The sequence below is a fragment of the Pelophylax lessonae genome, assembly GCF_965119305.1.
Source record: "Pelophylax lessonae genome assembly, chromosome: 13".
Taxonomy (NCBI): Eukaryota; Metazoa; Chordata; class Amphibia; order Anura; family Ranidae; genus Pelophylax; species Pelophylax lessonae.
In genome coordinates this window covers 124581152-124594553 of record NC_138780.1, presented here as the reverse complement: position 1 = coordinate 124594553, position 13402 = coordinate 124581152, and the positions used below count along the sequence as shown (strand labels likewise).

The window sequence follows — 13402 nt, the reverse complement described above, 5'->3', positions numbered from 1 at the left end:
CTGAGTGTTTTTAACATTGCTATTTTTGTAATGTACAGTAATGTGCAAAAGTTTTAGGCAGATGTGTCAAAATGCTGTAACGTAAGAATGCTTTCAAAAATATGTCTTTTATTTATTTTTTATCAATTTATAAAATTCAAAGTGAGTAAACAGTAGAAAAATCGAAATCAAATGAATTGGCTTCAAACCAGCATCAATTCTTCTAGGTACACACAGTTCCTGTGCACACAGTTTTTGAAGGAACTCGACAGGTAGATTGTTCTAGACCTTTTGGAGGAATAACCACAGATCTTCTGTGGATGTAAGCTACCTCAAATCCGTCTGTCTCTTCATGTAATCCCAGACAGACTCAGATGTTGAGATCAGGGCTCTGTGGAGGGCCAAACCATCACTTCCAGCACCCCTTTAACTTCTTTACACTGAGGATAGTTCGTAATGAAATTGGATGCATGTTTGGGGTCGCCCTGCTGCCAGAATAAATTTAGGGCCAATCGCATGCCTCCGTGATGGTATGACATGATGGAAAAGTATTCTTAATTTACAGCAATTTTTTCCACACCTGCCTAAAACTTTTGCACAGTACCATATGTAATAAGGTCCTTTAAGACCCCCTTAAGATTAAGCATTGAGATGCTCTACATTTCTATGGCAGGAATTGAATCCATTTTACCAGTTCTTCATGCCAGCTTTATAGACTGTACCAAACCTCTGTTCCTGCAAATCCAACCTGATTGTGGCAGTGTGTACGCTACTGTATGCTTGCTGTGACCATACTGGTAAACCCACAGTAAAGAAGCTGGACGTCAAACCCATCATATCCCAGCACTCGTAACGTGTCTAAATGATTTTATGTCATAAACATGTTTTCCTCTGTCCTGGAGCAGAGACAGCCAGATATTTTCTATGTGCCATAGCGTTGTGGTTTATTGTAAAACAAACAATCCTAATCAAAATCATATTAGTCACAAGGGTGTTTAATGTACAGTGCTTGTACTCCTGCATTGTTCATTCTAGCTCATTTGTATAGTTTAAGTATGCTGAAGTGAGGCAGCTTAACCACCAAAGATGATGTTACATTGAGTAATCGTATACCAAACATGTCAGGATTTGGAATTGCGCATGCTCATTAAATGGTGATAAACAACGGTACCAAAAATTGTCCATAGGTGACACTTTAAAGGTCTTTACAGATTATCAGTTTAGAGATCATTAAAGAGGAGTTCGCCCCCCACTAAAAAATGAAAAAGTTAGCAGCTACAAATATTGTAGCTGCTGACTTTTAATATTAGGACTTACCTGTCCAGGGTTCCCACGATGTCGGCACCCAAAGCCGATTTTCGGATCGGCTCTCTGGTGCTGCTGCCGCCATTCAAGGTAAGGGAAACAGGCAGTAGACTGGTTGCCTACTGTGCATGCGCGAAGCACGCTGCGCATTCTGATTGGCACGGAGAAGGGAGGAGGAGGGCCGAACTTCCGAGGGATGGCACCTATGGAAGTGGGGAAGGGTACCCCCCCCTGAACGGTGCTAAATGTGGCACCAGGGGGGGGAAGCATATAAGCGGAACTTATACCTTTGGGAGGAACTCCGCTTTAATTACTGCTCTCACTCCAACACTCTCAACGCTACTCCACATGTGAGGTGCAATCGCTGTTTACATATGCGTGCCGGACCTATGGCTGCATTTACCTTTGTGTGTCTGTGTGTGCGTGGATATATATATATATATATATATATATATATATATATATATATATATATATATATATAATTTATATATATTTTTTTTAAATTATTTTATACATTTTTCTTTTTTTTTTTTTTTTTTCATTTAACTTTATTGCTATCACAAGGGGGCTTGATAGCCCCCTTGTGATAGCTTTGGTGACATCAGGGGCTTATTTAGACCCCTGATGTCTCCCCTGCCCTTCAAAGCAGCTAACCAAGCACAGATTGTTCTTGGTTAGCTCATTCCCTGGCTGTGATAGCCAGGAAATGACAGCTCTGAAACCAGAAGTAACAAAATCCTGGTCGTTTTTGGGTTCATTCTTCACAGAGAAGATCTGGGAACAGATGTTCCTCATTCTCCTCTGTGTGAGCTGTCCTGACCACTTACCATGGGTGGCAGCAGGAGAGAGGTGCAGCCTTTCACCGTGCCAGGATCACTTTTCCAAAATTTTAAATGTTGGCTAAAAAAAAAAAAAGGTATAGCTGCAGCCTTGATCTTGTAATGGTCACTTGCTGACATGATGTTTATATACGTTCCAGCAAGTAAACCTGTCTGTTTTACTACTAACTACAGAATTACAATACTTTTAGATGCATCCTTTTGCAGCTCGGCTTCCTTGAATGCTGGGCTACTTTGAATGCAAGTCTTGACACTTTCTGATGGTGTTGAATTCTGCCCCCCTCCTTCTGCCAACACCAATCCCAACACAATCCCAACTCAGTTCTAACTAACCATATGTTTTGGCCACCAAGTCTGCTCATTGTACTGATGGGCAAGAAGAACAAGTAGAAGGGGGCAGGGACAGTGCTCAACACCTTATGAAAGTGTCTGCTTTACCTGTTACAGCAGCCCATAATTCGGGTCACTGACACTGCTAAAGAATGGATGATTAGTGCAGGCACTATATTTTAATGCTATTTACTTAAACTTCATTGCAGTCACTGAAAGCAATATTGTTCAGCAAGCGCAAGGACATAATTTTGTAATTTGTTTGGCATACCAGGAGCACTGCAGTGCTGGCTTCTGCCTTATGTGTCCTTGAGATAACTGGTGATCGCCTCACAATTAGTAACGTCTTGTTGGTGTCAATGGAAACTTGTAATGGGGAAAATACAGATCAGGAGTACTTACTTCAGGCTGACTTTGCTGGCCACATACTTCTTCCAGGTTCTCGTAAAGTATTAAAGCTAGAGGCAGTAAGCACTTTCGGAAGGCGGTCAGCCATGGCAGTCCACATATGAGAACTCGGTTAGGTAGCCTTTTAACTTTGGACTTTATAATGCATGTTCTGTATATCGGCATTAACTTTCATTTGTATCTGGACAGGTGATGATTTATCAGCTGGCCGACCACATTCAGTGTTTTCTAACAGAACATAACCAGCCGCCATCTAAATCGTTTCATGAAGAGATGCTGAAGAATCTTCAGAGGCAGCAAGAGAAAATTGCATTGGAGGAGAAGAGAAGAATTCAGGAGATACAGATGAAAGAAGAACAGATGGTGAGTTGGAAGTTCTTCCTTTCTGGACTTTTATCAGATAATGATTTCTAATGTCACTGAAATATTTCTAAGTCTTAAAAATCTTTCTATATTTCCTATTCTTGATGCAAACCTGTCCTTTTCTTATAAAGGGCAATGTATGTAGTCTCTTAGAGATGCAAGAAACCTTTGGGTAGATTTAGCTTTCTTGGTTTTACCAAAATGAAAATTTCTGGTTGGACTGACCTTGTAAAGGAAATCCATGATGAGAGAAATATCCACTTGCCAACTTCAAGTGGTTATACTACTGGCATCGTCTTGGTACCATTTTTTAGAGCTGATGGCCGACTCTCTTGTAAAAGCAATCCTAGCAGCTAACTAGCCTCTGGATTGCTTTTAGCTGCTTACTCAGGCTCTCCCTATCCCCTTCCACTCTTCACAGTATATTAGGACTTGTCCTTTGGCCAATCTCCTTCTTATGGTTTGATAAAGGGGGTGCTCCTGTCTGCCCTGAAACATGTAGCCACACCCCCTCCACTTCCTGTCGCCATCACTCAGCTGAGAGAGGTGCTATTTAGAGCTGCAGCCATATTGCAACTTCTGGAAGGTGCTGTTGCTTATGTTCCAGGCTGACAGCTGTACTTCCATCAAGAATTCTGCTTCAGCTAGCTCTGCAGCCACACCGTAATCTTTTGTTTTCTATATGTTTTTCTTAGTTGCCCGGCTGACATACTGATGAGTTGAATCCAAGGCCCAGGCTCTACATGGTGCCTTGACTTCTGCCCATGTGGCAGTTTAAGACCCATCCTTTCTGGTGGTATTTAGGATTAATCTCAATATGGGAGGCAGTTAAAGGTATATGTACAGCCTTGGGCCTGAGATTCAAGGGGTTTCCTAGGGACATAGGAATGATCTGAAGCCTACAGCCACCACAAGGTTCTTCCACTGCAGCATTACTGTTGCCATAGATATATTTTGGGCTGGGTATACAGCACTTATTGCTTTTGTTCTTTGGGAAGGAGGGGAGAAGACCCAAGCATTTATATTCAGGAATCCAAACTGGCCAATCACTTCATCTTCTGAGGATGTTTGTCTCTGAAATGTCTGCTTGGCCTGGAGTGCGTTCTCTTAGGTCTCTGGGCTCCTTTCATATTTTCAGTTTCTTATCTACACAGCATGGAAAATAAAAGGGAGCATTTTTTCCATTATATTAATTTCCACTTTACCTGTTGATTGTCAGAGGAGAGAAATCCTTGATGAAATCCAGAGAAGGGAAGAGGAGAAAAAGGAGGAGAAAAGAAGGAAAGAGATGGCAAAATTGGTAATGTATGAATGAATACTGAACGGCCAGCAGAAAGCATAACCTATTTCCCTTTGCTTGTTTTGTCATTCATTGAGTACAAGAAACTTGTATATGTATGTAAAATGTGTAATATGTATATATTTTTTTCTTTTTCAGGAGAGACTTGAAAGTGCCAATCTGACTTGTCAGGAAAATTCAGTGAAAACAAATAATATTGCAGGGACTAAAACCACAGCATCTAATGGAAGTTTAGCAGAACAAGGAGGAAACCGAATTCGCACAACCTCTGCTTGCAGATCAAAGTAAACTAATTTTACCTTCCAAAATGGAATTATGGAGGCTGCTGAAAAAGCTGATGGCATGGCTGTCTTCTATACTTTCTAAATGAGTGGTTAAAGTTTAAAAGAGAAGTATAGGAACCTTTTTTTTTTTTTTTATTTTTTTTATAAGGAATGATACTTACCTAGGTGGATACAGCATCAGTTCGATGCTGCATCTTTCCCCCACCGGCTCTAGGGCTAAAAACCAAGTCATCAAACACCGCTGATCACTCAGTTCTCAGTGCTCCGCCATCTGCTCTGCCCCACCGCACTCACTGGGAGCGCTAGGCTATGGTTGGGGTGGGAACAGCTGGCTCAGGCTGTTAGCAGTTCACTGAGAGACTGAGCTGGGTACCGGTCCAGACATGTGGGTGGATCCCAACCACATGACCGTGATCTTTTCTCAGCCTGGATCGGCTGTGTGACGTCAGCCCACTGTCTGCTGAAAATGGGTCACAGGAGTGAAGAATGAACTGCACTCCTGTGATCCACAGAAGTACAGCCAAATGAGCTTTGACTGTACTTCTGCTTTAACCCTAGCTTTGCTATCACTTTAAATAGTTTGGGCCAAGCTGGCCAAAACAAACAATAAAGTGATCGTAAACCCTCATCTTGTAAATTAACCTATTCAGTCTAAAATAGAAATGAAAGGCAAAACATTATAAATGCCCTTTTTTTTTTTTTTTTATAAGCGATCACATTCCCTCTGTTCTCCGCTGCATAAGAGCTAGGGGAGGAGAAACAGCAGCACACTGAGCTTCCCTGCGAAAGGCTTTGCAGGGTAGGCAAGGGTGTCGGGACAAGACTGATCATTGGAGGAGAGCACACTGATTTATCTGCAGAAAACTGCTTATTGTCGTCAGTTTTTTTTTTTTCATCAAATGCTGGTTTATTGTTAATCTTCATAACAAATCAATTAACAAAATATTCGGACCCACTAACAGGCCAGGTTTGCAAGATAACTGAAACGCATCACAGGTGATATTTGCTGCTCAGTGGTTGCAGTATTCTAGTCTGCATCTTCCTAAGGTAATACTTAAAATCTGGCCTGTTAGTGGGTCCTGAGGACAGGAGTTGAGAACCACTGTTCCAAGGGATCAGTAATATTGCATATTAAGGTAATCTGCAGAACTGGCTTTCTTCATGTAGATAATTAGTACTGATTAGATCACCGCCACAGTGGCTATTAATGATGTGCAATCCTCAGAATGGTCCCATGTATCCCTGACATCTTCTCCACACCTGTGAGAGTCACTGAATGCCTTGAGGATTTCTCTGTCCAGATAGTGGGGGGTGATGAAACGCTCCTCATTCTTTGGGGTGTTTTAGGCATGGTATGAGTACCCTCTAATAAAGAGTCCAGAATTGGGGGGGGGTCACTAGCTAAAGGAGTCTGTAAATTGTTCCTGACAAACTTCACTGCTCAGCTCTGCTCCCCCGGCCGCCATTTTCTCCCGCTCTGGCCCGTTTCTCTCCGCTCACAATCCTTCATCCTACCTCCCATAGATTAATCACGTCCACATGGCTCTATTGTGGTCAGTTTTTAATAGGAAGGCAGAAGGACTGGCAAGGACACCAGGCATTTCACACAAAAGAAGCAATATAAAGAGAACAGGATCCTTTTAATAAAAGGGCATGATACAGCATATACATACCAGGAATATGAAATAATTGCATTGCAAAGCTGGAGTTAGTCTTAAAGTATTATAGACAGACACATTCAAGTGCCTTTCATTTTCAGAAGAAGTTTAGTAACAAAAGCCTTTGTATTTCATTTGCCAGAGTTTGCTTACCTACAGACTGTTCATTCTACATGTTTTTTTTTAATCCCCCCCCCCCCCAACATTTGCACTAAATGAAACATAATTTTTTTGACATAGCTGAGTCCAATCACTGATTAAATTCTGCAAGCCCTATACTCCTAGTCATATAGTACCATAGTAATGATAGATGTTCTTTTTGTCGCTTTATCCATACGAACAGTATAGAGATGTAGGACAAGTTTACTTTGAATAAAAAATAGTTTTCATATCTTTTTAAAAGCAGAAATATCCATTTCAGATGGAATGGGCCTTTAGTAAGTTTGCTGCCAGATTGAATGAAAATGCATGTGGAAGCCAGCAGGTAAAGCGGTTGTAACTCTAAAAAAAAAAAATGGATCCTGTTCCTTTAAAGCATTTTATACAGCACAGTGCTTGTGCTGTGTAATTTGGCCCCTTCTATCACCTAAAATTCCTGGCGCTGCTCTCCCCTCTGTAGACTGACCACGTTTATCAGGGCTGCTGAGCCTTGACACTATGGTCAGTTTACGCGCCTCCGTCATCCGCTGTCTCTCCTTGCTCTCCCTCTCTTACCCCCCCCCCCCCTTGCCTGTCAGCTGTGTCAGTGACCGCGCCTCCCTTCCTGCTGCTAAAATTACGGTTTTGTTACTATAATCCCCTGTGTTAGATTACAATATGTGCCCCAGTGTATGTTTATAAAAAATATGCTGCTGTATACATAATTTCCGAGCGTCACTCACATAATCGCCTGCTGCTTTCCTCCCCTCCGCCTGGCTGACATCAGCGTGGGATTCTCAGCTCCGCTTGCTGTAGTTGTCAGATTAGGGAAGACATTGGCGGATGGTCATGTGAGCACTGAGCAGCGCTCTGAAATTAGGTATATAGCGGCATATTTTTTTAATAAATAACATACCCAGGGGCCAATACTGTAATCTAACACAGGGGATTATAGCAAGAAAGAAAGTGGCTTTACAACCACTTTAAGTTTAAAAAAGAAGAGTGGCTTTTAAAAAACCCAAAACAAACCATTATACTCACCTAGGTGGATGCAGCATCGATCCAATGTCCCCCGCTGGTTTCGTAGTGAGAACGCAGTAATCAAACTGCGCTGATCGCTCAGTTCTCCCCTTCGCTATGAGCAGAGAGCCAGGACTGTCAGTCATCGGCTCTCTGCTCCCCCTCCCCTCTCCAGCACTCACTGGAGTGCTGGGATGTGGAAGGAGCGGGAGAGGCTGGTTTATGCTCTCAGCAGATCACTGAGAGGCTGAGTCAGGTGCCGATTCAGGCTTCTGGGTGGATCCCGACCATATGGCCTGGATCTTTCCAGAGCCTTGACTATCAGCCAACAGTGGGCTAAAAATGCATCACAGGAGTGCAGAGCAAACTGCACTTCTGTGATCCACAGGAGAAATGTAGCCTAAAAAGCTTTGGCTATACTTCTCCTTTAACATTTTTGAGCCTGTTCAACTCTTGAAATACTGAAGGACAATAGGTTCTTAGTCTAAACCAAGACTGCATTACATAAATTTGTACGAAAATAAATTAAACTGTTGTTTTCTGCAAGTGTCATTTTGACCTTACATGCACTTATAGAAGTGTGCGAGGGGACCTGCCATACATTAAGTAAATCATATAATCATGCAGAGTCCCAATGTTAATAGGTGTCCTTGTAAACAGATAAACAGATTGCGCTGCACTCTTTTTCTATTATGTATTCAGAAGGTGTTTTGGAGATATTGCCCTTGAGTGCTTAGCTGCTGGTCCATTTGTTAGTGGTGTGTACAAGAGTCCAGCGCTGAATATTTTTCTATATTTCATACATTAACTAAGCTGAGTTTTCTTACACAGTTGTAATCACTTGGAGTGAGCACCTGTAATGGGCCAACTAGAACAGGTCTAAAGCCACTGTGGACAGCACAGTGGCTCAGTGGTTAGCACTTTGGCCTTATAGCACTGGGATCCTCAGTCCGAATCCTTGCAAGAACACTATTTGCATTAAGTTCTCATGTTCTCCTTGTGCTTGTGTGGGTTTCCTCTGGGTGATCTGATCTCTGCTAGTAGGTTAATTGGCTACTGTATAAATTTGCCCTAGTATGTGCATTTGTATTAGGGATCTTCAATCGTAAATCTCTTGAGGGAAGGAAATAACGACCGTGAATAGTATATAAAGCTCTGTGTACATTTACACCTCTATATAAATATCTATACTACATAATAAAAAAATAAAGAAAAGGTCAAATGTCAGTGCGTATCTGTAAGCAGAGCACAGCACTGTAAATGAATGGGGAACAATCCTTGCCTCTCATAACACATGGCTCCCGCCTCTCCAGTATTCTTGTACAGTTTGTCTTTTCCAGCCATGGTCTGTAATTTAAACAAAGTGGTCTGACTTGATATTTGTTCTTATTTTAAATCAATGTGGGTTTGTGGAAAAAGAACATTCCTCTCCTCCTCAACACCATGTGTGTCTGGGTTCTAGGACAGGTGAATCCTCCCCACTTTGTGTTTTGCTTAATTACTTTTGTCTTTTTTGTTTAAGGCGAGATCGACAGTACTCTGTGTGTAGTGATGACAGTACAGCTTCCTATGAGGTGCTGACATTTGACATTGGTTGTCCTGGTCAACTAGTTGTGCACAGAGGGAAATGTCTGGGTGAGTATCTGATAATTAGAACTTAGTAAAATCTTTGCTGTATGTACAGTACCAAAACTTGCTTTTCCTTAAAACGCAGAGGGGTGAAGTAACTGCTATATTTTAAAGTGCTCCTGTCATACTGTATAGCTGTCACTAATGATGCAACTGTCTTAACGGTCTTATTGATTAAATAATTTGTTTTCTTGAGTATAGCAACTTCTAGTGACCAGTGGCAATATGCTTTTCTAAAGCCAGGCCTATAGGTGTTGTTTCCTGCACTGCCCTTTCTCAAACTTGCTGCTTAACAGGAGGGTCCTTTTTTATTACCACCATCCAAGCAGTTGTGTTTCTTGCGTTAAGGAGAGATGCATTATCTGAATTTTTTTTTTAGCTGTGAAGTGTCTTAGGCCTCATGCACACTGGGAGTTTAGACCCGGTGCGTTAGGCTCTGGCGTTTTAGGTTTTGTACGGCAGGTACAGGAGCACTGTCCAGTCCCACTGCCTAGAGCCTATCATCCTCTAAGAAGCTGACAGCTGCTGTGGCTCAATGGCGATTTGAGCAGTACTTAACCGCTTGCCGCCCACCCGCCGTCATATGACGGCGGAGCGGAGCGACCATTATCCTGGGCCGCCGTCATATGACGGCGGCACTTTAAGCAGGGCAGGCGCGCGATCGCGTGCGCGCCGCCCTGCACTGCCGGTGCCGGGACACCCCCGTCACTGGCAGGGGGGAAACAGCCAATGGGCGTGGCTGTTTCCCACGTGATCGGCTGTGTTCCAATGACACAGCCGATCACAATGAAGGCGCCCACAAGATGACCGCGCATGCGCGATCGGGAGCGCGCAGCGCGGTCATGTCGGTGGCACTGTGTTCCGTAGGAACACAGCTGTCACCGGCAGTAGTAAACAGTCACTGACAGTGACTGTTTACTATGTGATCGGCTGTGAATCCATTCACAGCCGATCACAAAATGTAAACAAAGAGCAGTAACTGACTGACTGTTACTAGCTCTTCTCCCCTCATACAGTTTCCAGTATGAGGGGAACAGAGCTAGAAATAGTGAGTTACTGCTCTGTATACCTTGTCACAAAGTAAAAGCACACAAATAAATGTCCCCACACAGTCCTCAGCCCCCCCCCAATGTCACCTGTCACCCAAAAAAAAAAAAAAAAAAAAATCTTCATTTTGCAAAGCATTGTGGGAAAAAATTACAACTTCAAAAAACTCACCATACCCCTTATTAAATACCTTGGAATGTCTACTTTCCAAAAGGGGTCATTTGGGGGGTATTTGTACTTTCCTGACCTTTTAGTGTCTCAAGAAATGAGATAGGCCTTCAGTACATCAGGTGTGAGATCAAGTGTGATCAATTTTCAATGATTCGCACCATAGCTTGTGGACTCTATAACTTTCACAAAGACCAAATATTATACACTTACTTGGGTTATTTTTACCAAAGATAAGTAGCAGTATAAATTTTGGCCAAAATTTGTGAAGAAAAATGACTAATTTGCAAAATATTATGACAGAAACAAAGAAAAATGCGTTTTTTCACGATATTTTCAGTCTTTTTTTTATTTATAGCACAAAAAATAAAAAACCCAGTATTGATCAAATACCATCAAAAGAAAGCTCTATTTGTGTGAAAAAAAGGACACAATTTTTGTATCTGTACAGTGTTGCATGACTGAGTAATTCTCAGTCAAAGTGTGAGAGCGCTGAAAGCTGAAAATCAGTCTGGGCAGGAAGGGGGTGAAAGTGCACTGTAGGCAAGTGGTTAAAGTGATATTAAAGGTTCCTTCCTTTTTTTATGTATTTATTATTATTTTTCAATTAATATAAAAAGCATGTCATACTTACCTTCTTGGTGTAATGGTTTTGCACAGAGTAGCCCCAATCATTTTACATATGAGGCCAATGGCTCCTGCTGCTATCAATCTGCCCAGAGAGGAGGGATAGAGCCAGGAGAGCCTCAGCTCTCATGCACAGTGCTGGGTCGTTAATGGGGTTATGGTAAATATAAGGGGGGCAGGGGAGATTTTGTTACACACAAGGTTTTTTTTTTTTTACCATAAAGTGGTTTTCAGCTAAGGAAGCTGCCATCTTCGCCTCTGTTTTAATCTGCAACTGCCATGATGCTGCACATTCATGCAGTTGCACAGTATTTATTATGGGCATTCCAGGAATATAACTGATTTTTGAAACCGTTAAATCAATGGGTTTAGTTCCACTTTATGATTTACTTCTGTTTGGGGGCTCTGGGCTTCAGCATAATGGCAGCCTCCAAGAGGAAGCAAGTTGTTATGGGTAGAGTTCCGCTTTAAGTTTACTGCAGTATTTGCCAGGAACAAATGCCCAGAACTCAGACTGCTTGTGTTTGGGTCTTTTGTCACTGGGTGCATAGTACAGTAAACATAAGTACTACTCAGTGCGCAATCCAGCCGCAGCAGCTGTCGGCCCCTCTTAGGCCTAGTACACATAAAGAAAATCAGACGAAAAATACCGCTTTTAAAGCGATTGTATGATCATCTGATCTTTTGTACACAGCTTTCAAGAGCCGATCGTGACTGTTCATCTGAAGGGACAAACACAAAATGTCTCGTACGATACCAGAACGTATGATTTTCATTTAATCAGTACAGATTTAGTCCAGAAAAAAATGGGAAGAGCAAGACTATGCATGCACGGTAACGAAAGAATACAATACATTACATCACTTCCGAAGTTGTATTCTGTTGTACGAGAATTTTTGTAAATTCAGTAACCTCTTCGTTTTCAATATGAGATTAGCATGAATAAAAAAAAGATCATTCATCCGATATTCTCATTGTGTGTACGAGGCTTTAGAATATTACAGGCTGCCGGCAGCAGGGCTGGATAGTGCATCTGTACCTGCCACCCGCACTAAACAATGGAGCCTCGTGCACTGGAGCTAAATGCCCAGTGTGTATGAGGCATTAGCTGAGAAGTGTCTTAAAAGTTTCTAGAAAAAAAAAAATCCTCAAAACTCTCGCAAGGAATGCTTTTAATAGACTTCAGCAGCGCTAGTAAGGGCAACAGGCACATTTTGATGAAGCTGTAGATGGGGAGCTGAAAACAGGAATACAAACAATACTTGTCACATTGGATTAGTAAATGCTTCACTTTGTCATTTTCTATGTTACATTGGTTTTTGACAGTACCTTGCCTCGCTTACTCCTTATTTGCAGCTAATTTTTCAAGCAACTCAAAACTGTAAAAATAAAGTATTTAATCAAGTGCTATGCAGATCAAAAACATGACTGAATTCCCCTTGTCCGCTCTGGGCCTGGGACAATTATGTATGGAACTGAAGTCAGGAGAGAAGTCAGAGCTCCTGAGTTGCATTTTTGTTCCAAGTCACCTATTCAGTTGTGGATAGAACAGTGACTTTGATTTCTGCTGCGATCTCTGAGGCTCTGATGACACTTGTTTATATCTGGATTTCAGGCATATCAGTATTTTATTTTTAACTTTGTATATAGGAAAAGATGAACAGCTTGGGAAATCGGTCTACAATGGCTTGGAAATTGCATCTGGCCATTTTGTCATAATCTATGAATGGGTGCTTCAGTGGCAAAAGAAGATGGGCATGTTTCTCACAAACCAGGAAAAAGAGAAGGTGGACAAGTGCAAAAAACAGGTACAATGTAATTGGTGGTGTTTTTGTGGCCTTGTACTGGGTTTTCACGGTTTGTACAGTAAAGTCACACTGTCGAGATGAAAGTAGGAAAAAACCTATGCGCTTGACCATATACCAGATGTAATAAATAGATAGTAGATATAGAGTATGGATAGGGTCCAGGGATTAGCAGCCAATTCTTAGTAGTGTCACCACATACATAAAAGCAAATAAAAAGATAAAATCAAAAGAGAATAAAAAGATTAATTGAGCGATTTTATTTATCTTTTTAAAGTCACACTGTCATCGTCCTATGATTGTAACGTGTGTATATGCCAACTAGCTCAAAGGGGGTTGTGTGATGGCGCTATGAAAGTTCTACTGAACCCGACCTCTGCTGCTGTAGAAACCACCGTTCAATCATCCATTGCAAACTTCCGTGCAAAACTATGGATATATGTATGGTATTGGATAGAAGAAAAGAAAGGAGCAATCACCGGGCAGGTGAACAGTGAAT

General features: G+C 41.8%; 1 protein-coding gene across 1 annotated transcript in view; it reads left to right on the top strand.

Moving 5' to 3' along the window:
• EIF2AK4 (eukaryotic translation initiation factor 2 alpha kinase 4) overlaps positions 1-13402 on the top strand; it is a 141193-nt gene that overhangs the window by 22397 nt on the left and 105394 nt on the right. The window contains exons 4-8 of the mRNA XM_082275339.1: positions 3054-3227; positions 4447-4527; positions 4666-4811; positions 9150-9262; positions 12749-12906. Coding sequence (XP_082131465.1) covers positions 3054-3227; positions 4447-4527; positions 4666-4811; positions 9150-9262; positions 12749-12906 — 672 coding nt within the window. The remainder of the gene's footprint in view (positions 1-3053; positions 3228-4446; positions 4528-4665; positions 4812-9149; positions 9263-12748; positions 12907-13402) is intronic.